Here is a 26,587-nt window from a genome sequence, read left to right on the forward strand (position 1 = left end):
CGAACCAGGCCCGCCCACCCGTGCTGCGGGAGGACACCGGCGTCCAATTGCAAGGCCAAGTGACAGGGCAGGGGCAGCCGATGCTGGAAGCCCCCGCGCTGCCCTAAAGCTGGCAGGAAGGACTTGCCGAGAAAAGGTGTGGGCTGGGGCTGGGGCTGCTGAGTAGCCCGTGGGCCGCTCCTGACTCGCTCAGTCTGGGCAGCGCTTGGCTCCGATCATCCGGAGCCCCTGCGGTCCACACCCGGTCAGCACATCCCTGGGCCTGGGGACTTAGCGACTCTGATTAATGGCACTTCTCATCACTTAGGTACCATCCCAGCTGCCCAGCTGCCTCCTTTGTACCCCTTCCTCAACTGCCAGTTTTAAGTCTTAGCTCCTTAACTGGAGGGCCCAGTTCCCAGGTCCTAAACCACTTGCGATTTGGGGGACTAAGGACAGTTCATTTCATCAAAACTTCTGAGGGGCTTCATCCAAATGGGATCCCGACTCAGCTTCAGGGTCTTGCCCCCCTTCAGAGACCCAAAGCTGGGGCTTTATGAGCTTGTTGCTGGTACATTCCACCCTCAAGGACTGAATAGCAGGGGCTGGGCCAGAGCTGGGCACTTGACTTTGTCCCCTTCCTCCTATCTGGACCTCTCTTCTCTCTCCAGGGACAGCTGAGAAGGTGTCTAGAGTGCAGGGCTTGGTGAATTAAACTACCTGCAGCATTGATGTGGCAGAGAGCGTTTTTAGGTGGATAGTCTTGAGGCTATATGATGTTAACAGCAATCCAGGCGTACACAGTGACAAGGTGATAACCCTGGGCCCTTCTAGGTTTGTGGAGCCACACACCTGGCAAACGTCAGTCTCTGACCTAGGGAAGGCCAGGTACGATGTGTGATCTGGTTCAGTGTTCATCCCACAATCCCAAGGCTGCTCAGCCCTCACCTCTGCTCTCCAACAGGAGACCCACTCACTCTGAGCTTGACTTAGTCCAACCGTGGCCTTGACACGGCCTCTCAGACCTCTCACCCTCACCACTCACTCTGCACTCCAACCGTGGCCTCAACACCTGCCAACATGTCCAAAACCAAACTCCTGATTCTTCCCACCAGCCTTTTTGGTGAAAGACCCCCCACCCCATTAGAGAAGCAAGGAAATGGGTCCTTGTCACCCTCTTCCTCATATCACCTTCTTTCTCACCCCCCAAATGCCATCCAGTTAATCCTCACATCTCCTCCTTGTCACTGCTGTGGCTGCAAGTGTGACTTCAGGGATGAGCTTCTCCATGCAAGCTCTAGGGACCTTGGCAGGGCTGGTCACAGTGTGACGGCATTGGTGTAGTATGAACTTGATCTATGTTGAACATCTTCCCTTGGGCTGTGGCTCAGAGGACAGTCTCAGTGCTGTAGGGAGTGCCTTAGCCTAGACTGGGGTGGGGCATGGGACAGGGGGACCTCCCACTCCAGCACCTTCCCCAGGGAGGCAGCCAGGTCCTGACACAGCTCGCACCTGTGCAGGGAGGTGGCAGCAGCATTCAGGTACACCTCTGCCTGAGGCCGTGGGCCCCAGCTGGTCTATGAAGTTTGAGGTGGGCCTTCACTTCCCACAGCTCCCGGCCCCTTCTGCATCCAGATAACCCAAGTGCTGACCTCGCTCCTGGTGAGTGCAGGGCGGGTGATAAGTCAACACTGTGTTGTTTAACTCACAAGTTTATGGCCTTAACCATGACTTCCACATTTCCAACTTATTCTGACCCCGAGCTTAAAGGCTGCATCCCAGTCACTGCAGACGCAGCCCCATCTCCTCCCTTCCCACAGCACAGTGTTGCGAACGAGGACCCTGGAACCCCAAAGCGTCAACCCCAGCACCTTATGTGGCTGTTGGGGTGCGAGGATTCTGGGTGATTTTTCTCTTCTCTGATTTCTAAACTATTTGCAAACTTGTTTCTAGTTGAAAGTATAATTTACACATGTTCACCCTGAATTCTATACATGAAGGCAAATGTCGTAGCTGACCAAAAATGACACTAGCCAGAATCTCCTCAAACCTGGCAGCAGCTAACCGAGGCTGGTCTGGACACGGTGAGCCGGCAGCTCCGTACAGTTTATTAGCACAGAGCCTCGTGGGTTCGTTCCTCACTCCAAAGGTGCGTTGCAGAATTCATTCTGCGTCTTTCACCAGGAGAGACGTTGTACCAGAACTAGAGCACAGGAAAAGCCACGCTGATGCTACCACGTCCCCTACTGCTTTCAGCACAGTGTCCCCTCGCGTCGCTCCCACAGCCAGGCTAGCGTCTGTGCCGCTGCCTCTTCAGCGCCTTCCACTCCCCTTCCTGCGTCGCCAGGCTGTTGCAAAGCTGCTTCACTTTCCGCTTTCTCTCTGCGTCCCTGAAGAAAAAACAAGCAAACGCTCAGTTCTGGATTAGTTCCTGGCAGATGTTTGCTCTTTTTCATGCGAGAACCTTGCAGCCTGCGGCTCCCACGGCAGGTCCAAACACGGCAAAAAGGAGGGAAGAGCTGCCCACCCTGCCCCCAGTTCCAGGAGGGACCAGCACCCAAACCTCTTCCCGGGCACGCAGTGCCAAGCGCTGTGCCCACCCAGCCATGCCAACGCGCACATGCCCTCACCGCTCCATGATCTCCGAGAGCTGCATCCTAGCCAGGAACTGATTGTCCCTGCGGATTTCACGGACGGCGCCCTTAAACTCGCGCTTGTGTTTGTGGATCAGCCTCTTCCTCTCCTGTTCCTCCTTACTGCTGCCTTGTTTCCTTCCAAACTCGAGGCTGAAATTGGAAAGCCCGTGTCGAGGTGGCAAGGGGCGAGCCTGTGCCGCCCTCAGCCTGGGCCTGCTCATGTGGGCCTCTGGCTGCCATCCGAGCCCGCCCAGCCTCCCAGCGGCTGCCCACGCTCACACTTTGACCAGGCGGGGGGTGAACAGCTTCAGAGGCACGGGCTTGCTCTTCTCACAGACCAGCGGCCGGCAGAGCTGCTTCTGATCTTCCATTTCTGTCAGTATGCTTTGAGACAGCTCCTGCAACACGAGCAGAGCTGACGCTGGGGCGGCCTGCCACCATGTGCCCTTGCGAGCTCTTCCCATGGGCTCTGTGGCTTCAAGGCTGACCCGGAGACAGACTGTGTGCTGCTGCCCTGGCTGTGCTCACCGCCATTGACTAGTCTAAATTCTGCAGGACTAGAGAGCCACCCTGTCCTTTACATGAAAGGGACAAGCCACAGCCGCATCTCCAGGGAGTGGATGCAGGCTGAGGAGGCAGGTGCTGAGGTCTCATCCTCAGCAACGACCTCAGCAACCCTTGACGAGGTGCCAGGACTTGGGATGGACCAGGGGCTGCTCTGCTCTAGGGGATGCAGCCAGGAACGGGACCACCGAGTTACTGTCCTCATGGGGCTCATGTCCTAGTGGGGCAGAGACAAGGACAGGGTACTGTGTCCAGGATCGGCCAGCATGCTAGAGAAGAGGCGAGTGAGTGCTGAGCAGTGAGGGCTAGGACACCTGGCTTCCAGGGAGTGCAGGATAAGCCACATGCATCAGAGAGTCACAAGCAGAGAAGACCCAGAACGGGGAGATTGGTGGCGGGGGGCTGGCACACACGAGGCCCAGTCACCTGGCCTTGTGCACGGTGGTTGGGATTTGCCTGCTGTTCTGAGATGTGGGGACAGCACTTGAGGGGTGTGGAACAGACATGGGGCCGCCTTCTGCTCTATTAGGATCCCGGGGCTGGTGTGAGGTGACTTAAGGGGCAAGGTGCGGGCACAAGACCCGTCAGAGACCAGATGAGAGAAGACAGGGAGGGTGGGCGGAAGACAGGCAGGACCGGGGACCTGCTGATGACTGGATGTGCCGCAGCACTGAAGACTCATTGAGACACACAAGAGCTTCCAGGTCCAAATCAGGATGTCCCTCAGGGCTCCTGTCTGCTTGTGGAAGACAGTGGGACCTTCTTCAGAAAGCCCACTGGATAACTGCACAGTTAAGGTGCTCTGCGTGGCCAGGTGGTGCAGGTCCTGCAGGGGGCTGAAGGGACCATGGACAGTTGGGTGTTAGCTGTCCTTCTGTGCAGCCTTCCAAAGGTGGCACCACCATAACGGTTCTTAGATAAAACCCAGGATCCAAAGTCTGTTTTAACCCAGCCCAGCAATGGTCAGTATTGTTCAATAGTGTATTTCCTATTTGTGTGTATGATTTTGCTAAGATGGTGTCCTAAACTTTTGGAGCTGCAAGCTCAATGACAAAAATGCCCACTGATCTGGTCCTGGCTCATGGACATGTCCAGGCCCAGGGCGGAGCACCTCAGTAACCAGGAGGCTTCACCTGGAGCTCACAGGGGTGGCCACAGTCCGCCAGGTGTTCTGACAGGAGGGCTCGGAGGGGCCTGGTGATGGCATGGAAGGACGGCAACGTGCTGTACATGAGCACACAGCGCTTCAGCAGGGCCAGACACACAGCTAGGCAGGACAATCTGCAAGGGCAGGAGGCAAAGAGGGCATCAGTTTGTTCAGTTTCACTCACTGACAAACTTGGCAAAATTGCAACCCTCTCCCATAGCTCTGAAAAGTCGAGTGTGGGCTGCCTTGGCTGGCTGGGGCTAAATACCTGCCCACGGCAAAGCAGTGGGGGCAGTGGCTGGCAGCTCAGCATGCGAGGCACTGAAGAAAAACCCCACGTTCCCTGATCAGAGGGAAGCTGTGGGAAGTGTAGCAATGACTCCATTTTAATTTCCAAATCACTATTTGTGAAATCAAGCAGATATATTTTGAAAATAATGCACAATTTAGGAAAGTCTTTTTTTTACACGGTGGGGGGAAATACAGCCATCATACCAACACCTTGAAAGGCTTTTAACTCAACATAAAACAAATGGCTATGGGTATAAATAAAGTAAAAACAAGGAAACTTCTGGCAGTAAATCAAAAAGCATCAGCTGTTTCTTCTGTCTTTTGGGATGCTGTGCCCGCACCTGCTGCACACACTCAGGGCAGGGTCTCAGGAGCCCTGGGTCCCCACACGTACCTGGTGTGATTGGCCTCTGTTGTAGTCCAGGCTCTCAGTCCACTCGCCCAGTGGAGGGACAGGCTTGTCTTCTGCCACGTGGCCATATCTTTTTTGTCGGAGACCAAGAGCAACTCGGAGTTCTTCCCCAGTGCTCTGAAAGGGTGCACCGGAGTGTAACCTGAATTCCAAGTGCAACAGGACAGAGATGACCTACATATTATGAGCTCATGGGCAGGCTCTGCAGTGCCAAGCCTTAGAAAGTTCATTTTTTAACATGTACTGATTTTTTTTTTACCATATTCCCTGGGTGGTACCAGACACTAGGGAGCTTATTCCAATGTGGGCAGAGATGGGCCTGGAAATGATGCTGACACAGGGGAGAGCCTGGGCAAGGGGCAGTCATGGCCAAGTTCCTAACCGTGCCTTGGTGCCCTGCTTGCAACAGACTTCCTGTGGGCCTACCACATGCCACAAGTGGCTTTAGGTGCTTGGGCTATGTCTAAGAAGAGGCCAAAGTCCCTGCCCTCATGGGGGAGATAGTCAATACCACCCATAGAAATAAGTGAACTAGGCAGAATACGTGAAAGCAAAGAAGGATGGACAGAAGAGCAGAGAAGGGCTGGGCGGATGGGACAGAGACGGCTTCTCCAGATGGTGGCAGTGGGCAGAGACCCGGAGGAAGTGCAGGAGTTAACCCAGTGATTGCCTGGAAGAGCAACTGAGGAGGCACAGGGACCAGCACAGGGAACAGTGGTTGGCCGACCGCTGGCCCACCCCTCCCCCAACGCTTTGTATGTGGGCATTTTGCAGACTGAACTGCACCATCCCCGAGGCAAGGGTCATGTTAGGTGACTGTGCCTCTCCAGTGCCCAACACCGAGGCTGACGCACAGGAGCAGATGGTGTCCAGGGAATCAGCACAGTCAGGGAGCTGCATGCGGGAAAGTCACACCATGAGGAGGAAGCCAAGGTGTGGGTGGCAGAGCTGGAGCACTGAGCCGGAGGATCTGCCGAGACAGTTCTTCAGGGTGGGGACACTATCAACAGCGTGAAATGCTACCACAACACCTGTTCTGTAGGCCACCACGGCAGGCATCGAGGAGGAGTTCAGACCACACAATGAGCTGGAAATGGGGGATCGAGGTCTTAGCCTTAAGGTCCCATCTCCAAGCAGGTCAGGAAAGGCCTCCCACAGACACGGGTGAATTTGGGAACAGAGACCAAGCAGCTCACCAGCAATCCCAAGAGGGAGGCAGAAGGGGCTTGCTGGTTAGCTCGGCTGGTTAGAACACGGTGTTATAACACCAACACCAAGGTCAAAGGTTTGGATCCCCAACCTGACCGCCAAAAAAAAGAAACTAAGAGGGCAGCAGCACATGCTGAAGAGGCGCCAGAGGAGCATGGTCAGCGCTGCGGGAAGCTGCTGGAGGAACGGAGGGAGCAAGGGGAGGGGGCACTCAGAAGAGCAGCAAACGTGCAGCCCCCTCCTTGCTGGAGCGCCGCTTCGGGCCACCTCGCCTGTCTACGTTCTGAGCACTGCAGAAACGCAGAGCAGTGCTGTCCACGTGAGCTGTGTGAGGGATACAAAACTTTCTAGTTGTCACACAGAAAAAGTAAGAAGGGAAGCTAAGTTAAAAAATATGTTTAAGTCAAAATATGAAAATATGATTTCAAACACAATCAGTACAGAGGTGAGTGAGATGTTTCCACGTACACCGGCACTGAGTCTCGGCTGTCAGGGCACACTGCACACCGGGGCTTGCTCCAGTTCAGCTTGCCCTGGACAGCACGGATGAGCCACAGTCTGATTTTTCAGCATGTAGGGTGAACGCACAGCCACACAGAGGACAAAGGATGCTACTCTGGATGGTAGGACTTCAGGGTTTTTTTGTCTTTTCTCCACTTTTCCATAGTCTAAGTCTTCTGCAATGAATATGAATTTTTAAAAATTCTAAAGTGCAATATTTTTGAAAATACCTCCCTCAAATCAACTCACCTTGGCTTTGCTTGTTTGGAGTTGCTATATAAAGAATCCCAAGAAGAAAATTAATAAGCTCAGGTATAAACCTCTGAGACAGAGACACGTACTCCAGGAACAAGCAGCACACAAACAGGCCCTTCACCACATCTTGAAGGGACAGGATAGGGCACTGCAAATGAACACATGGGACGATCACTGCTGCAGCACAATGTTCTGGAATACTGTGCGAGGCAGACAGCCTGGCTTCCCAGATGAACTGTGCACCCCACTTTTCGATCCATACTCAGGGAACCCCTGAACCTCTCACAGTGGTGTTGAGAGGATCAAGTGAGATGGAGGCAGGAAGAGCCTGTTGATGATAAAGTCCCACCCACAGGTGGGGTATGATTCCTGCAGCAAGCAAGCACCAACCATATGCCTGACAAAGGAACGGGGACTAGGCTGGCTAGTTAGCTCAGTTGCTCAGAGCACAGCCTTGTAACACCAAGGTCATGGGCTGAGATGCCCGAACCAGCCAACTACAACAACAACAACAACAAAAGAAAGCAGGGGGCGACTATACGAACTTTTTTTAAGCCAAGGGGGAACAAAAGTCCCTATTGGGTTCGATACCTTCACCACTAACTTGAAAGGCTGTCTTTCGGGGTCTGTAACCTTGAGTTTCTAAATCAGACCCCACTCCACCCCACTCCTGTCTGGGGCTGGTCAAGTTGGGAGCTCTGGGAGGGGAGCTGGGGCTGTTTCTGGTCTCAGAACGCCTGACTCGCTCAGAGGTTTTCACAGGCCCTGTCAAAACACCATGGCTCAACTAACTGAGCTACCCAGCCGTCCCTCAGAGGCCCTTTTAAGATGAGCCCTCTTATGCCTGAACTCAGCGGTCAGTCTCCAAAACCCTTAAATAGCCACACTCTTGTTCAATATGGCCCTAAGGAGACGCAGGTCTAGAGTGGAGTGGGGCTAAGCCCATCTGTGGAAGAGGAAGAGGGGACACACCTTAGTGAGCAGCTGGCTCATGCACACCAGGGCAGGCGTCACGACTGGGTGCCAGAAGTCGGAGGTTGGAAACAACAGCCCAGTAATTTTCAAATATATGAGCTGGAAAGAAAGTGATATCACACAGATTAAGGAAAGAAAAATAAAGTTTAAAATATGCCTTTAAAATGGGTCCAATAGCAAAGCCAGTTTTGAAACTCCTAGAGAAACACAGACACCAGACTTCCATTGACCCCTTGTGGCTGTCAACATCCCCCAAGTCGGGCTCTCCCTCAGCACCTCTCTGGAGACAGCCAGCACTCCCATTCCCTCCTGCAACAACACACAGCCGGACTCTTCTGGAATGTGCGACATTTCTCTGGTAGATTTGTAACTAGAAACAGAAACTAGAAGCCCGTCCTGTAAGCTCGCAGGGTTCAGGAGCCTGTCCCCAGCCCGCAGCCCTGGGGCTTCGTCTCACTAGGCTGGGGGGTATGACCGCCAGCTGGATGCTTGGTGTCCCCTCTGCCTCAGCTGGGACTGAGGCAGTGCACAGTCTTGGCGCCCAGCACTACTACTTCTGCTCTACGCCTGTTAACTCAAAGGAAGAAAAACTTCATCTCTATTTCCACTTTTTAAAGCAAGCATTTAGTAGTTCCCTGTGGCCCTGGGCACAGACCTGGTCCCCATGTCACACTGTGACATTAGAGATGATGCAGAGCCACACTCAAAGTGGCCACACAGCCATTACCAGAAGAATCTGCCTTTGCTTGGCAGGAGGCAGCTTCTAGTATTTCAGGTTAGGAACTTTCTTCATCAAAAGGTGGAACCGGACTTTATCACCTACAATGGGTACAGAGGTTGTGACTTCTTCAACTAAAGAAAACAGTCAGCACTACTGGCAGCGGCCAAGGGCCTACCTGGGAACCAAGCCTGATACAGCCACCCGCTGGTCCAGTGGCCCTGGTCAAATCACCTGAGCTCTCAGTTTCCTTGTGCGTTTAATAAGTTTACTAAACTTTGTACCTTGTAGAGTCATCGTGAGGATCAGAGAAGATGTCATGTGCGTCCAGCCTGTCACTGGGCACACTCGTGTTTTGAGCATGCAAAACGTGCTGCTCTTCATTTGCTTTTACCTCCACCTGTTAGAAAGTATCCACGCAGAAGCATCTCACAAACTGCCCTAGCAACAGTGTTGAACTTTTCACCAAGGACTAATAAGAAGGCGTTAGTTATTTTCAATAGTTGCTGGTACTGCTTGTCAGCTGTCACCCTAGGGTCTATGAGTAGCAGCCTGTCAGATGGAGCCCTTCCCCAGCTGCAGATGGCTTCACAAGCCAGAGTGCAGTACTGAGGTGCAGTGTGGAGAGGAAGTCTTATCATCACAGACAGAGACTCGCTGCTGGAACAGCCTTTTACACAGAAGGAGGGAAAAGTCCTGCCTGCAAGGACTCCTCGCTGCCCCACAAATAATGATGTTTCCTTGGTTAGTTTTTATTACAACAATACACACTGGCAAAAACTGGTATAAGCAAAGTCACAGACAAGCTGGGAAAAGTTTTTGCAATTCATTACAAAAAGGTTTGGCCCAGGGCATCGAGCCAGGGACCGGACCCCCAGCCCACAACCAGGCACACCACCAGCACCTCCATGTGGGCCCACCACTGCCACCACAGTAACCATGGCTGCCGTGAAAGTGGCTAGATGCCACAACCACCATGCAGATGGTCTGTCAGCCACTGGAGTGCATTGATACAAGGAGAGTCACCAGCAGAGACCAAAGGAAAGAAGAGGATGTCTCTCTCCACAAAGCCCATTCCAGAGTGACAGAAGAAGCATCTGCTCTATGATAATATTGGGGGACCTGATCACACCTCTCAGCATTGGACAGATCGTCTAGGCAACAAATCAACAGAATAACCATTACTCTTTCAGAGGGAGAGAAGAAATCTAGGGTTATCAGTGGTGGGAGGGGGGAGGGTGAGGGGGATGGGGAGAGATTGGACCAAGCGCACAAAGAATAAGTACAATTTGTAACAATATACATGCTAGTAATATTGATTTACTCAACATATGTCAGCACTGAATCCCAAAAATATGTATAATCAATTACGATTCAATAAAATAAATAAATAAATAGAATTTTAAGATAAACAAATAAATAAACAAAGGTTTGGGGTTGGCCAGTTAGCTCAGTTGGAGCATAGCGCTGGTACCACCAAGGTCCAGGGTCCAATTCCTGTACCGGCCAGTCAACAGAAAAAAACAAAAACCAGCAACCTAATAGAAACATTTTGCAAAGAACACGAAAAGCCTGCACAGAGAAACTGATTTCTTTTAAACATGTGAAAACATTCTTAGCTTGATTCTCAGTAAGAGAACATAAAACAAAGCTGTGTAAAGATACCATTACTTATTTTTCATATTGACAAATGCAAGTTTGGTGAGACTTAATTGGCAAGGGTGTGGGGACACAGGAATGCAGATCTCAATAGCCATGCTGGTCTCTGCAGCGGGAAGAGGAGGTAAATCAATGAGGATGCTCTGAATGGATGGTGACAAGTGACAAGGCAGCTGGCGAGTACAGGGACACGAACCCTGGACCTTGGCATGAGAACTTCTTTTTCTGTGACTGTGGCCGCCTCTGTGGCCTCCCGCTGACAAAAGTGCCCATCTCACGGGTGCTGTGAGGACTCAACACAGAAGCGTGGGGCCAGTGCCAGGTAAGGTAGAGCTTCACTCAGCACACTCCAGTACTCGCTGCTGTTTTAGAGACAAGGAAGCAGAGCCCCAAAGGCCCTTAGGAAGTGGGGAGACCGTCCAATCTCCATGACACAAAGGTGCCTTGAGTATGTTTTCCCAAAATCATGTGTAGTACATCATGTGGCTGTTTAGTCTTAGGGGATGATGACGGCAAGCTATGCTTTCAGGAGACCTGCTGTGGGTCAGGCACAGTCCACAGGCAACAGCGACACAAGGCACCAAAAGGCTGGTCAACAGAACAGTGAGGCTGTCCTGCCACCTCGGCTCTCTGCAGGACCTCAGGAATCCTCTACCTTGTCCAGAGGCACAAAGAAATCCTCCAAAGCACCCAGAGCAGAAATGTCAAGCACACACCTAGCAGGCCCCATTTCTTCCTTTCTGGTCCTGGCAAGGGCTCTAGTTAATTTCCACAGACCCACAGGGAGGGCTTGCAAAAGAGCCCCAAGCCCCACCCAACGCAGGGCTCTAAGGAAAATGAGGCTCCGGGAGGCAGGGTGAAAAGGGAACTCTTGCCAGCTCCACACCCCCATCACGCCCCACTGCTCCCATCTCAGCAGCAAAAGAACCACACCGTGAGCCAAAGAACAGCCGTGGAGGTGACGGCCACTGTTTACTGACAACTGTGTCCAGGCAGTGATATGACCATGTGACGTGTATTAACTCACATATCTTCATATCAGCCTATCGGGTAGGTATCATGATTATAATTATCATCCCCCCTTTAAAGACCAGGACCATGCAGCTTAAAAGAAAGACCTGGGATTTAAGCCCAGGCAGCATGACTATGCTCTGACTATACAACTTCCCCACTAACACCTGTGGACTGAAAACAGGCTCAAGGCAGGCAGAGATTGGATCTCCTTGGCCCATGGCTTCAGCCTCAGAGTCTTAGAACAGCGCCTGGCACATAATGGACGCGCAACAATCACTGGTCAATCACGTAAATGTATAATAAAGGATGCTGGTTTGAGGCTCATGAAGAGGTAATCAAAGCAGAGAGCCACAGTTTATGGACACTGACTCAAATCATATTTTGGGGAGTCTATTAAAACCATCAACACAAATCCTATATTTTTAAGCCTCTGCTACCTATTGTTATCATTTCAACACAAACATAGAAAATGGAATAGACATTTCTAAGCAAGTATTTTTTCAAAGTTACTAAAGTTGAAAATACAGCACAAGGCTGGTATAAAACTTAAAAATCTCAGAGTGGTTCAGATGTCTCTCAACATCTGAATGGATAAAGAAATTGAAACCAAGCAAAACCAGCCCACAGGCTCAGGTCCTTGGGAAAACACAGTGGTTTTATCTGCTTTAAAACATCTTTGCCGTTAAGACCAAATACAGCCCTGTTTGTGTGGAACCAAACAAGCATCTCCTGCTATTACACGCCTTAGCTGATCACTAACGGATGAACCACCCTCCCAGATCCCTCTGGAAGCTCCAGGGCAAGGCCAGCCTCTTAAAAAGCCACGGGAACGGTATCCACCACCAGTCCTTCAACGTAATGTCAAAGAGAACTTGACTTCTGGTTACTGTGGGGCAATGGTCTAATTAAATCTGCCCCTGCTTACCACGTCTAACCCTGGAAACGCCGCCCGGCCTCTGGTCTCGACCATTTCTGCCATCTCATGCATGGCATCCCGCAGGACAAATTTTATGGAGTCACTTGCAGATTCAGGAAACATCTGGCAAAGATTATATAACTGCCTATTAAGTAGAAAAATAAGTCAAGAGAGTATGACTCCAGATAACAGAAACACAGAAAAAACCCTGCAGACCATTTTTCTGAGAGGTCACCCACAGACTGAGCAAGTTAGAACCAGAAGCCCTGGATGAACCCACCTTTCCTCTCACTGACATCTGGCTGGCTTTCCTGGTGATGCAGATTAACTTTTCCAATTGTACTTTATAATGGTCTATACTCATTTTTGCCATTTCCTAAAAATATGGTCATAATGTTTTCATGGTGATGGTGGTACAAGTAGCTGTATTTGTAATAATAAACCTGCTGGGAGCACATTCTACGTGCCAACCGTGGCTGACACTTCTAAGGCTCTTTCGTTATTAATTAATTTACTCCTCACCACAAGTACTTTTCTGACAGTGTCTCTTCGATAATGCAGAAGCTGACATTGAGAGGCAGGGTGCACAGGGCAGGACGCCCCCCAAGACCCTCCGGGGCACCTCTATGCACATACCCTCACTGGCCCCAGATGCCAGCACGCGCCTCCTGACGGTGAACTCTGCCCCTCTAGCATTCTTCCAGCCACCAGCACTGGGGGCCAGAAGCCACCCCGCAGGTCACAAGCCTGCCCCCGGCTGTGCTTGTAGGACAAGAGGAATAGGCTTCCCCAGCAGGAACTCTCAGACCCAGGCAGAGCCAGTTCCTCAGATTCCCGGGGTAACAAGGGAGCGTGTCTACCCTGCACTCCTGATATCTCTCGACCTGCCCAGGGCTTGAAGCTTCACTGGTGAGTGAAAAAAGCGAACAGCCAGCCAGATCTGAGGGCTCAACTGTTCTGAATTCAACCTATCTGTGGTTAAAAGTAAGTCTCGTATCTTTGGTGACCGGAGTAGCACGTGTTAGAGTGGAGGAGTCGTTACTGAGTCACTGCTGTTTACGACCTCTGTGGGTAACCCACCGACCTGCCATGTTCATGTCACCATTTTGTCTACCTATTAAGGTAGAAATGTATTTTTTACGACTAAATCAGAGAAAAATTGTTCAACTCAGCCCCACACCCCAGATAACACACCATTTCTACTTACACAACCAACTTATCAATCACTCTGAGGTCTGGTGGATCACGTGCAGCCAGATCTCCAACATATTCCAAAAGAAAGCCAAACAGCTTCTACAGGAACATGAATCGGGAAACAGAGCTCAGTGCAGAGCACCAAGAACAAAGCCACAAGCACACACCTTCCAGATCACCTACACTCTGGGGAAAACCGGGGGGGGGGGGGTCGGGGGGGGCTAGGGGCCTTGGGACCACAGACTTGAGTACCTCACAAAAGCAAGTGAAGACATGGCCAGAACCTGCTGAGCACCAGGAAGTGCAGAGAAGAAAAAGCTAGGGGTCAGGTGCGTACTTCTGCAAAATGGCAGATGATACACAATTATTAAAAAAAAATCAGGAACACACCTGGCACTGCACCCTGTTCATAGTAAATATGAATCATTTACTAAGAGAAAAAGGCATGTTCACAGTTCCTATTTACCTAAAGTCTGGCTTTGCCGCTTGATGGCTATGTAAGCCTTAGTTTCCTTGCCTGTGACACAAAGGTAACAATGCCTGATCCTCCTGGTCTGCTGTGAGGCTAAAGGAGGTACCAGATGCCCACACAGCTGGTTCTCTGCCTGCTCCAAACTCAGGGTTCCCCTCCACAGGATCATACTGATAACCAGTGACCCACAGGCCACGGCCTGAGGCGCACTTTGTTACTGTACGACGTTAGGCAATTCCGACATTCACAGAGACTGGGGGTTACACTAACTCTTCTAACACACAGCACATGTACTTATTACAACATACTTCTAATTTTGCTTTGTTTCCCACTGCGAGACTTGGATGGTGGCATTTCTGAATTCTCTCCACCACCAAAAGCTGCTCTTCCATTGATCTTCCTGATAATAAAGATCTCAGTTCCTCATAGGATTCGGGAGCTATCAAAAAAACAAAACACACTCCACACTTAACATTTAAAATGAGAACTACTCACATTTCTGCTAACACAGAGGTAAAAACTAAATACAATGTAAGTAAAATTACTTCTTTTCCTACAGCAAAAGATAATTTAACTTATATTTTATATTAATATTTATTTTACCCCATATTACCATAAACACATCAAATGTTTGTTCTGTCTCACCCCAAGGAGTCTGAGACTTGATTGACCTGGGCATGACTATGCACCTAAGAACAGCCCCAATGAAGAAACAACCTCTCACCTTTCCTTGGTTAGGAATTAAATATCCATAACATGCAATGAGTCTAGGTGACAGAGAGCTGATTTTAGTGCCCAGACTGCATGAGAACGAGCAGAAAGGAGCCACAGTGAGCTAAGTCATGTCACCTCGTGAGACTCAACCATCAAAGGTCCCATCCATGCAGGCCAGCTCACCTGCTAATTTATCCCCTTAAAATAACCTTCAGACAGGACAACCAGGGACTACTTACTAGAAGTGGACAACTTTTCTCTATGTACCAGACAAAATAACACAGTATACTCTATGTAAGATGTTACGTGGCCAGACAGGGACGTCCACGTCGGATGCTGGAAGTCTTCTTGGAGACTTTCCAGGCTCTGGCCTACTGGCCACCACAGAGGGCAGACTACCAACGGGAACGTGAACATGCTGCTACAAGACGTGTCAGCGTCATCTGGATGGTGGTCCCCAGAGCTGTCCATGGTCAAGCAACCGAGGCTAACACTCGTGCTGGGACTTGGATCAAGAGACACCAAGCAGAACGGTGACACCACCTGTCCACACAGCAAAGATGTCACAAACAGGAATGTGTCCGCACACTCACATATGCAAGCCCAGGGAGGGAGACAGACACGTATACACTATGGCCAGGATATGGCAGTTGTGCCAAGACACAGAAAAACCCAACTGTCTGTCTACCTGTGAACGTGTAGGGCAGCTCAGTTCCAGCGGCTTTTTGATCATCACTTATCAGTCCTTCTCCAGGAGTCTGGTGCGGCCTGTCCTCTGGCTTCTCGCTGCCTTCCTCACTGTCGCCATCAGATTCTAGGTCTGAGTGGCTATCTGGGCCATCCCTCTCCTCGGGCTCCTCCCCGCATGATCCTTCATCCCCTTCCTCTTCGCTCTCATGGCTGGCTTCCCTGCTCTGCTCTTCTGGGACGTCGTCCTCGACATTCATCTTTCCATCCTAGGATGAGCGTGGAGGCCACAGGGTGGAGACAACAGTTGGAACTTCAGAACAGCGCACACATGCACCAGTGCTTTCTGACCCGCTTGCGAGGAACACGACCCCGTGCACTCCATTCGTGCGCTGGTACTGGGCCTCCTTTCCCACCCTCTTCTCTGACAACCCTGAGCCATGGGAGCTGGGCTCCCAGAGAGGCCTGCTGCCAGGACTCGGGCACAGTTTGGGTCCTGCCAGGGTGCTGCATGGGCTCCAGATGTGGAAGGCTCACAGTGGCCTGGGTTTCATAGCTGCACGTCTGCAGCGCCCTCCACTGGTTCTGGGGCTGGGGAACAGCAAGGACAGCAGTGGCTTCCCAGCTTTTGGGTTGCTCCTGGGGGTGACCCCTGACTTCTGCTACTCCAGGGAACCTGGTGTTTTTGTCAGCACCCGGTTCCCTGTCTTGGACCCTTTTCTGCTCCAAACACCTGGCTTGCCTGTTTTTCTGCCCTGAACCCTGACACACTCTAAAAGGAGAGATGGGGGTAGACCTTACAAAGTTTTTGAATTAAAAACTGCACCAGTCCCAGAAACTCAATTACTTCAAAAATATTCAAAACTGTAACCCTGAGTTAGCTCACTCAGTATTATGCTGAAGTCAGGCAGGGAACGATACAGCTGTAAACAAAGGCAGCTGATGTTAATCACCGGACTGTGTAGTTTTATCATCTGTCCTCCTTTTCCAGGGACAGGGAGGGATCTTCTCTATAAAGCTTTGGTATCTGGCACACCACAGACACCCAGGTGAAGAACTTTACAGAAACTATTTTAAAGGATTAAAAATTCCCACCTGTGATTAACCCTTTAAATGAATACCAGAAAATGTGTTTTTAAATTAAAAAAAGAAAGAAAATGAAGCCAAACATCTTACTTTGTAAGAAAGCAAACGCCTATCGTCTTTATCAAGTACGAAGCCATCATTTAAATCATCTGCGGACATGTGTTTTGGTTTCTCAATATTCTCATCCGCATCCTTTCCACACATCCTCCGAAGTCTTTCAGCCTGAACAGGAAGGGAAGAGAAGTCACACGGTGTGCTCCTCACACACGTGGAACGGAGGCATGATGTCCCGGCAGCTGGGCCAGGCCCGTGGTCCTCCCAGGTCCGCACTGTGCACCAAGCCTGCTCTCTGCCTGCAATCATGCATCGAGCATTGCAAACAACCGGTCAGCATTGCATGCAAGGCCTCCTCACATGACAAAGGTAAACTGTGACGACTTTGTGGCAGAAATAGTCTCCAGCCACAGTGGAAGGAAATCCGTTAGAATCTAAGGTTTTTGTGGCCAAATGCAGCCAGCCCTGACTGTAACTCGTCACCTACGGCACCCAGCAGCTCCACTGTTTTCATTATCTGAAAGAGGCCTATGATGTGGGTTACATTAAAAAGGCCAGCTTTAGAACAGTACGTCTCTATTTTGTTTGTTTAAATGCAGTGAAGTTTTTTAAAATGCGAAGAAAAAATTTAGAAGGCAACACATTTACTATAGATTTAGCAGCTGTTTTGGGGTAGAGGAATTACAGAAATGTCCATTTTTTGTTTGGTGTACTTGGGTATTATTTGCATTTTATTTCATGTTTTTGCTTTTATAATCACAAAAAAATTTACAGTAGAATAAATGCAAACTTTAAATAGACTAAAAAAGATCCATTGATGAAACTACATCTTCAACCAATCTTACAAAATAAAACACAAAGGGCTATAAGCAGAAGGCGGTGACACAGCTCCACAGAAGGGACCACGGCCACCCTACCTCCAGTTTCTTGAGCCGCTCCTGTTCCTCTTTGGCTAATTCCTCTTCTGTTTTCATCCTGTTAGAGGGCTGTGCCTTCATCTCAAAGCCAAGCTCACGAACAATCACGTCATAGGCATCGGGCTAAGGGGAAAAGACACTTTTTGTTTTCAATACATATAAATATTTCCCAAAATGAAAGACCTGTGTTGCTAGCTTCCTGGCACATTTCAGTAACGGCTGGACAGCGTTGCGGAAGAGGCTGAACCACATCTAAGACTTTTCTTCTAGAGGGAAAGCTATTCTATTAGTCTTAACGAACTGAGAAATGAGTGGATGACTTGGTCACATTGGACTTTTTTTTTTCTTCTAGAAAACTCTTATCAAAATATATATGCTTTAACAAAACTAAACATTGCTTATGTGGGCATTAAACCCTACACATGGGGAATTAGGTAAAGTAACAGCAATAGTAAGGGTCACTCACAAAGATGTACAGATGGTCACATGACAATGTAATCTGGTGAAATCTTAGATTTTTCCCACAATCCAGCTACTCAAGAAAAATGCAACATTTTCCAACAAATTTGACTAAAAAGAATGCAGTAGGAAACAATTACTATTTAGAGGGAAACATAAATAAATGTATATTAAATGTATACATTATATACCAATATACAGACATGTAACAGGGAAGTTCCAACACCTGTCATCGAGTCCCCACCCTGAAGTACTTCTCACCCTTTCTTTAATTCACCTGGAGCAGAGACTGAGGTAACTGAGTCTACTCCCATTGGGATAAAACACATATCAGATAATTCAATATAAAACAGAAAACTTGTCCTAACAGGAAGCAGGCCAGAAGAGGTGTCCAGCCTTGGCCTTTCTCTCACAGAAAAGTCACATCAACAGATGTAAGTCCAGCTTCTGCTCCAATCACTTGATTCCCACCTTGGGTTTCTCCCTTTTATCTCTGTTCTCCGACTTGGGAGTTTTGCGTGACAGAAGAGTCTGGATTTCTTTCCAGTCCTGGTCTAGCTTCTCCGTGAGCTCAATGGCATCTTCTCGTTGAGCCTGTCTCTGCCTCTGGGGAGAAAACAACAGACATACACGGTACACCATTACTGCTGGGCTATAGCCGAGCAGCCCGACGTCAGTGCCAAGCATGCACATAATGACCACCCACTCAACACCAATACATCAACAGAAGAAAAGAGACCAGCATGTCCTACAACAGAGCTGCCCCACATCAAGAATATTAACTAACCCACCTTTTCTTGTTTTGACTTTGCAATGAGCTCTTCGATCAGTTCTTTCCGTGATTTTGGTTTTTCTCCCTCCCCCTCTTCCCGTTGAGAGGTCTTCTTATGAAGGAGTCCACTGCCACCTCCAAAGTGGGCAGCAGTCAGCTCAGCTGGAGACAAAAAGCAGAAAACACCACAATGAAGTCCAGGCCCTGGCTCAGTAAGCATTTTTTTTTTTTTTTTTACAGTACTCTGCCAACGTTTCCAAGAGCAGTCCAGAGATTCTACATTAAAGAAAAAATCCTCACACACAATAGCTGCCATGAGACCACACACATATTGGCACTTCAGAAATACCTAAGATGGGCCCAGCTGCAACCAGGCACACTGCTGCCACTGCCCCAAGGCCCCACGAGGGTCCTGAGGCAGGAGCCAGGGGAAATCGAACCCAGCTTCAACCAGGAACACTGCCACCACCTGGGACCCCACTGGGGTCCTGAGGCAGGAGCCGGGGGAAGCCAACTCAGCTGCAACTAGGTAAAGAGTATACCAAAAACACCATTTCTACCAGTGTAGCACCACCATAACCACCACAATTGCCACGGCAGCCACTAGTCTCTATAGGAGCAGTCAACAGCCACTGTGCAGATGGCACACCAGACACTCGACTGCACTGACACAAGGAGAGTCACCAGCAAAGAACCCCCTCTGCAAAAAAAGAGGTCCTCTCTCTTCACAAAGCACACTCCAGAGTAACAGAAGAAGCATCTGCTTTATGATAATAGTGGGGGACCTGAACACACCTCTCAGCACTGGACAGATCATCTAAGCAACAAGTCAACAGAGAATCAGTTAATCTATCAAAAGGACTGAACAAATCTATGGTTATTAGAGGGGGCGGGGGAAGGGGAGAAATAAGATAAAGGGCATAAAGAATAAGTATGATTTATAATAATGAATATGCTAAAAACAAAAAGACAAAAAAACAAACCCCAAGATGAGCCATGCCAAGAAAACCCAGACCAATTAATTTACTAACTGGCCATAATCCACGTGACTGGGAACACCAAACACCTGCTTTTTAATTACGTTCATTCTGGTGAAAGACTGGCAAACCCAAGAAAATAAGCTGGAACCAGTCTTGGGAGGGAGAGGAGTCTAGGATTAGCGGCACGACAGGACCCATCTGATTCCTCACACCTGCTCGGGTAGGGGCTTAGTGATTTAAAAGCCCTGAGCTAACAGCAAGAGCAGGAATCATCAACAAGAGTCACTGATCTTCAATTTACCCTAGTCGCCAGAGCAGAAGAGAAACAAAACACTGTGGGAATTATCGAGTTTGGAATAAAAAGAAACCTTGAAAAAAAATCCAGTTTCTCGGATGAGAAAACAGGCTCAGACGTGAAGTGATTTGCCCAAAATCACATACCAGTAAGAGAAACAAAATGTTTAGATTATTTCTCCAGCTCAAGCCTGCAGCATTCAAACCACTGCAGCCCTAATATGGCTCGCATGGGCTCCCTGTCCTCCTCCCAAGGCCTCAGTTCCTGGCCCACCATTACAATCATGGTCCAGCCCCTCCCTGCTCCAATACTGCTTCCTTGTTGAAGCTGCCATCTGGCCAAATCAAACTCTACAGGTTTCCTGCTGATACCTGTGCAGGTGAATGTGTGATGCAAAGAAAACTCACATTATTCTCAGAACTGCACAGTTTGGGTGGGCTCGTGACACCACCTTTTAGTCACATGTGCCTAGTCCATGCTCTCACTCCCCAGACTTTTACTCCTGTCTCTTCACACCCCCACAAATCCTGGGCCAGCTCAACTGAGGACCTTGCTTTCTGCTCCACTGAGGAAACAGAAGTCCTTGAAGTGAAAGCTGCTGAAGCTCTGCTGTCCAGCCGACCACAGAGCAGCTCTGGGTCCTCGGGCTGCACCTCCCCCAGTTACCCAGAACTGCCCAGGGCCGACCCTCCCTTCGAATGCTCGCTCCTACCCTTCTCCACTACTTGAGGAAATGATCTAGGCAAGTCCACCCCCTTTTCCAGCACCAATTTTTCTCATTCTACTGGATCCATGTCAAAAGAAACCAAACTCTCGATCCCACCTCACCCCCTCCTCCACTTCTCAGCTCCCCTGCAGTGAACCCCCGAGTTGCCTTCAACCCCCTCCTCTCCATTCTTGTCACTCCCATCTGGCTTTTCCTTGCCTCTCCTATGAGATGGAATCTTGCCTGATCTGCAGGTCAGTTCTCCGTCCTCCTTTTAACGTCTGCAGTTTGACACATTCACCACTCCCTGCTGGACATACTTCCTCTACTTGACTGTGGCCAACGCCCACCCCGCTGGCAGCTCCTAACTCTCCGTGTCCTCTTCTTCAGCTCCTAGGGTGGCAGCAGTTCTGGCCATCTCTTTTCCATCCACTCTTACTCACCTGGTGGCCCTCATTCAGTCTCCGTGCTGACAACTTTCCATTCCCGTATCTGGCCTGCATGCTCCCTGAACTCCAGACTCCAACCTCCCCTTGCATGTCCAACAGGTGATTCAAACTCCCTCCAAAATCTGCTTAACCCACCGTCTCAACGAATGGCGGTTCTATCAATCCAGTCGCTCAAGCCAAAACCCTTGGAAGCATCCTGGATTCCTCTCTTTCTCCCATACCTACGCCCAGTTCACTAGGAAATCCTGTGGGCCTTTTTCTATCAGACTGTGTAGTCCCATGGCTCATATGCCTCCAATGGCGCCCCTTCTTGAGCAACAGCCAAAAATCCTTCCTGTGGCTCAGGAGGCCCTGGTCCACCTGCCTGTTACCATCCCCTCCCTGCAAATCCTCACCCCAGGCCCCGACTCCGCCCACCTCAGGACCTTTGAACTCACTGTTCCCTCCAGCGGACGCTCTGCCCACACAGCCTTGAGTCTTTGCACAAACACCACCTTCTCAGTGAGACTAATCACGACTACCCAGTGGCACGACCCAGCCCTTCCCTGGCTTTACTTTTATTCCACGGCACATTCGCCTTTGATCAGTCTGCATCATTCTACTGACTGTTTGGGTCTCCCCAGTAAAGCAAGACCTGCAGGAGGGTATGGTTTTTGTGTTTTGTTCACTGCCATTTCCCCAGAACAGAGAGCAGTGCCTGGCACATAAACCACTAATAGAAGAATGAAAGAAAGAAAGAATGAATGAATGATTGCTCTGTTTCCTGGAAAATTTAGCATATTGGAAAACACTATTCATTCAGTATTCTAGTAATTCAAGGCTGTTTTTAATGTTTTCTAAAAATAAAGTCTACAAAACACCAACTAATAAGGTAACATTACATAAAAGATTCAGAAAAGAATTCTTGAAAGAAAGAAAAAATAAAATCCTCCCTTAGTGGTTTATATTAGGATTTAGTCAGAAAGCTTTTTAGAGTCCCATGTACTTTGCAATCTGAACACAGTGTATTTCACAGTATGCTAAACGTCTGTATTCACAGTTTAGGAGTCAGGCCGACGGGGATGTGAAGCCCAGCTTTGGAACCAATTCCTATCCCTGTCCTTAGCTTCAGCTTCTGTAGTTGTAATGCAGGGTAACAACTACCTCACAGGGTTGATTTTAAAGATGAAATTCTTATAATCTAAGAGGACATATTGTGATACAGAGCTGACCAAAATAGAATTAGTTTCCTCATGACTCATAAAAAATTACAGTAAATGTTAGAGACTTTCATCAATTATCTGGATTTTGGCGAGCTTATACTCAAAATCAAAGAATGATAGGAAATCTCGAATGAATAGTTAAATTCCCAGGACAAGTTACTTGGAAGAAATAGAATCCTACTTCCCCTCCAGTCATCCAAGCACCACAGCGTCGCATTCTGATGAGCACAACACTGTTCAACAGACACCAGCCAAGGAGGTTACCTTCAGTCACAGCAAATGACAATCCCACAAGTGAGTGTGCTTGATAGTTAGGGGTGCACAAAAAGTCTTGAACAATGAAAAGCACAAAAAGACAGGCACAGAAGCTAAAGTTCCTGGCCATTCCTTTATGACCATGAAGCTCCAGTGGAGTCATGGTCCTGCTCCTGGCACTGCTACAAAGAAGGAAGGCCTCTACACGCTGTGCTGCCTCAATCCCTAAGCCTTCGCCCTGAGTTACCCAATATTAACAGGCCACCACGGCTTTCCACACATTAAAAAGACAAAAACTTTGAGAGTCAATTTAAGTTTTGAGCAGCTTTGTTCTGAAAATGCTGGATACAAACAAAGTATGACATGACTACAACTTTATGAACAGGGCCCAAGATTATCAGACCTGAACTGAGTCCTAAACTACAGATGTGAGGCTCAGTATTATTTCCTTCACACAACTGCCATAATTGGTTCCCCGGTAAATACAGACTAAAAGAACTACATAAATACCATTGGCACAAATATTAGGCCAGAATTTATACAATAGTAGATAACACAGCAGTGCAGCAGTTCAGTGCAAAAGAGCCATCTCAGGAGTCAGTGAGGTTGGTTTTATCCGACAGCTCTGACTCTCGGGACAGGTAAAGCACCTTATTTCTCTGAGCTCCTGAGTAAAATGAGTTATTGTGAACTTCACATAAGATAATGAATATTAAAATGTTTTTCAGCACATAAAAGTGTCTGTCTCTCTACATACCACCTTAAAGTTCTGAAATTAAGAAAATTAAAAAAAAAAAACCCATCATGTTGAATTTATTGAGAGGTTAATGATCAGTGAAACTTTCATGTGACAACATATTCTAGGTCTCCAAGAAGAGCAGGAGAAAGAACAACAGGGAACAGACTGTCCCCCCTCTGCCCCCTCAGGTTCGTGCAGTGGCACCTCCCAGCCTCACCAGACAAGGTCCCTCGTTCTTCAGCATCACTGTCACTATCCACTATGTCATTATGCTTTTCGATGTCTGCCAAAGACTGGCCATAATGAGTTAATTCTTCATCTTCATTTAGGTTGTAAATACTTTTTTTCTCATGATGTCGCTGACAGAAGAGAGGGAAAAAAATCAGTTTTTAAAAATTGCCACATTCAGGTCACAGCAAAAAAACAATTATTTTTCCATTACATGTGAAATATGATAATATAGCCTAAGCAGCCTTAAGATTATTCTGGGTCATTTGAGCAATGATTCAGATACAAACAGAACTCACAGGGGGAATTTTTAAACAAATCAATGGGCCAGGCTCAGCTACCGGTAAATCATGCACCTGACCCACCAGCAACGCTCCTCAGTCCACTCACTCTCCACTCGACAGAGCTGAAGGCAGCGGTTCATTAAGGACTGCAGTATACACTGCTGCTGGTTAGTCCTAAGAAATTTACCCATCCAACTAATATTTGCAATCAGATTCCTAATCAGAGCCCACAAGAAAGAATGTGTTTAACACTGGACTTTGCTGATGTGCTGCAAATTTTTATTAAAAAAACCCAAACAAACAGAATATTTGCAGAAGGCTGCTTCCCGTTTGGCGAGCCAGACAAGTTACAGGATTTAAAACTTATGCCCTGTACCTAGAGGGTGAGTGCCCACGAAGGTATAAACAAACCACAAGGAGAAACAGCCTTCTCCTTGGGCTTGACTTCTGTGTAAAACGTACAGCAAATACCTCCTGCAGTTTCTTCTCCATACCTGCTGCTCCAGGGCAAACCTCTTCATCATCTTTTCCTCTGGGCTTATGTTGCTACTGTACTCCCCAAAGCGTTTATCAGTAAATACATTGGACTTATTCCTTTCTTTGTACTCCTTTAGTAAAGTCTGGGTACGCTGAAAAAACGGATCATAAAACATCTCACAAAAACTTCCTGCGAAAACACAACTGAAGTCACTGGAAATTAGAAGGGCGGAGGGGAGTTAGCGAGAAATTGGTAAGGCTCACAAAGTATGATTACATTGTGTAATGATGAATACACTAATTATCCTGATTTGATCCCACAAATATGTATAATCAATTATGTTTCAATTAAATAAAAAAAAAAACTTCCTGTGATTTCCACTAAAGGGGACACCAGAACCGTACATATTTTAAAGTTCAGAGCTAAGCTATGCACACTTTTGATGTCAAAGTACGTACACAATCTGCTTTCAACCAAAATAGGCCTTCCCTACTAGGAACAGAATTGTGAGAAGAGAAAACCAACTTACTCGCAATGATATGGGGTAATTACTTTACTTTCTCTTTAGAGTTTATTTGTCGGTGCTGAAAGAAAGGAAGGGTAAAAGAGCACAGGAGCCAAGCTAAAAACACGAGGCTGCTTTTCCAGCTGTAGCAGCTCCCCTATGATTTAATAAAGTGTGTGCTTTAAGTCACATTCACCTGGAAAAGGAGACTACGTTTAGATCCCTTTCATCATGTAGGAAGGGGCTTATTTCTCATGAAAGATATTCCTAGGAAATATATACTTGTGCCTTCATGTGTGATACAAGATCATAAACAAGTTTATAAGGTGGGGGTCATAGACTTTACATTTTAGAACATCAAGAGGAGCAATATTTTAAATACAGATTTCAACAACTAATAGCAAGTATCAAATAACTGCTGCTTGGTACTTTCTCAGCAGCAACAATGAACCAGCTCAAAATTATTCAAAGTTGGCAGTCCTAGAGGTTGAATTCCCTAAAGCAGGCAAAAGACAGAGGGGGTGAGGAATGACTGTGGCCTCTGCAGCCGGCGTTAGCTACATTAAGGATTTCTTCAGTGGATAAAAGTTCTTATGTTTGCTAATGGGCTGCCATTTAACTGGAGTTTATACAGCAACCAGTGATGAAAGGAATCAGTACCAAAGTGGAATCATCACGCAACGAAAGACCCCTGGAATGATGATCCAACTCTGTGGTTTTACAAAACCACCAAACTAGGCATCTTGGCAGATATTTAAAGCCCCCGACCTAAACCCAGACTTGAATGTTTCCTGCAATCTTCAGGGATTCCTCCCAATTTTGAAAAGTCACTTGGAAAGAATGCATGCATGTGACAGGGAGGGAGAGTATATGGATGACTGCTCATCTGCATTCTGGTTTCCAGTTCTGAACCTGAACCATCTCTGATTCAGGACTAGACAGACCAGATTTTGCTCCAGGCACTTCACCTGGGTTGGATGAAGACTGAGAAACCCACGCTTAAGGTCAAAAACAGGAGCGAGGAGAGGACAGTGAAAGGAGTCAAGCAGCAGTCAGGCAGGGGCAGAAGCTACCTAATTAGAGCTTTATCCGACAAAAGCAAGCATTGGCTTCTCCTTTTAATTAGCCTTTTCTCCCAGTTCTGGCAACCAAAGACCGCATTCCAACCAAAATATTAATAAGGTGGAAGGAGAAATTGATATGAAACATTTTGCTGCCTAAAGAGCAGGAAGCCATCGATTAGTTCAATAAATACTTCCAAGGCAATTTTCATCATTTTCTCCAAGAATGTTTCAGAAACCAATTTCTGTGCAAAGATCTAAGTTATTAATCCTTGTAATTTCCTACTCTGGTATTTAGGGGAGGTGCTAAACAAAATTTGTTGAAAATACCCTGGGTGTAATTTCCTGATGCTTTTTGGACTAGAGCCCAAAAACTGTTTAAGTGGCCCCATGTGGACCACAGGGTTCCATCGCTGGCACCTCTTTTCTGGCCTGTCATTTCACTTTCTGCCACTTCTTTTGTTATGGACAGTTCAGCTCAATGGGGATGGAGAAGGAGTGAGGCAGAACAAGATCCTGCTGGGTGCCACACACAAGAACCATATCAGGTTAAGCTCTACGAAGGTGCACTGTTCCTCCTTTGCTGAATAAAAATTAACTCACTATTTAAATTACAACCTCTGGTGTGATCAGGTGGGAGAATGTAAGTGGAACACAAACACAGGAAAACACACACACCCAACTCAATACCAGAATGGCAGACAAACTCTATACCAGATCTACAGTGACCATGAGATCTGGAATACACTTGTTTTGTACAGACTGAAGATGACC

At 48.2% G+C, this 26,587-nt stretch overlaps 1 protein-coding gene across 2 annotated transcripts in view; it reads right to left on the minus strand.

Moving 5' to 3' along the window:
- Positions 1-2,018: 2,018 nt before the first annotated feature.
- The window catches only part of NOP14 (NOP14 nucleolar protein), a 29,808-nt gene continuing 5,239 nt past the window's right edge, over positions 2,019-26,587 (minus strand). The window contains exons 2-18 of one of the 2 annotated variants that reach the window (XM_063108352.1): positions 24,264-24,398; positions 23,475-23,616; positions 18,651-18,793; positions 18,331-18,465; positions 17,401-17,523; positions 16,520-16,651; positions 15,345-15,612; positions 14,251-14,381; positions 13,484-13,569; positions 12,286-12,421; positions 7,967-8,068; positions 6,989-7,142; positions 5,012-5,171; positions 4,313-4,460; positions 2,895-3,013; positions 2,610-2,765; positions 2,019-2,369 (exon numbers count right to left, since the gene is read on the minus strand). In XM_063108352.1, the coding sequence (XP_062964422.1) occupies positions 2,270-2,369; positions 2,610-2,765; positions 2,895-3,013; positions 4,313-4,460; positions 5,012-5,171; positions 6,989-7,142; positions 7,967-8,068; positions 12,286-12,421; positions 13,484-13,569; positions 14,251-14,381; positions 15,345-15,612; positions 16,520-16,651; positions 17,401-17,523; positions 18,331-18,465; positions 18,651-18,793; positions 23,475-23,616; positions 24,264-24,398 (2,370 nt within the window). In that variant the 3' untranslated portion in view covers positions 2,019-2,269. The remainder of the gene's footprint in view (positions 2,370-2,609; positions 2,766-2,894; positions 3,014-4,312; positions 4,461-5,011; positions 5,172-6,988; positions 7,143-7,966; positions 8,069-12,285; positions 12,422-13,483; positions 13,570-14,250; positions 14,382-15,344; positions 15,613-16,519; positions 16,652-17,400; positions 17,524-18,330; positions 18,466-18,650; positions 18,794-23,474; positions 23,617-24,263; positions 24,399-26,587) is intronic. The other variant, XM_063108353.1, reaches the window with a different exon arrangement.

Source organism: Cynocephalus volans, chromosome 9 (genome assembly GCF_027409185.1).
Source record: "Cynocephalus volans isolate mCynVol1 chromosome 9, mCynVol1.pri, whole genome shotgun sequence".
Classification (NCBI taxonomy): domain Eukaryota; kingdom Metazoa; phylum Chordata; class Mammalia; order Dermoptera; family Cynocephalidae; genus Cynocephalus; species Cynocephalus volans.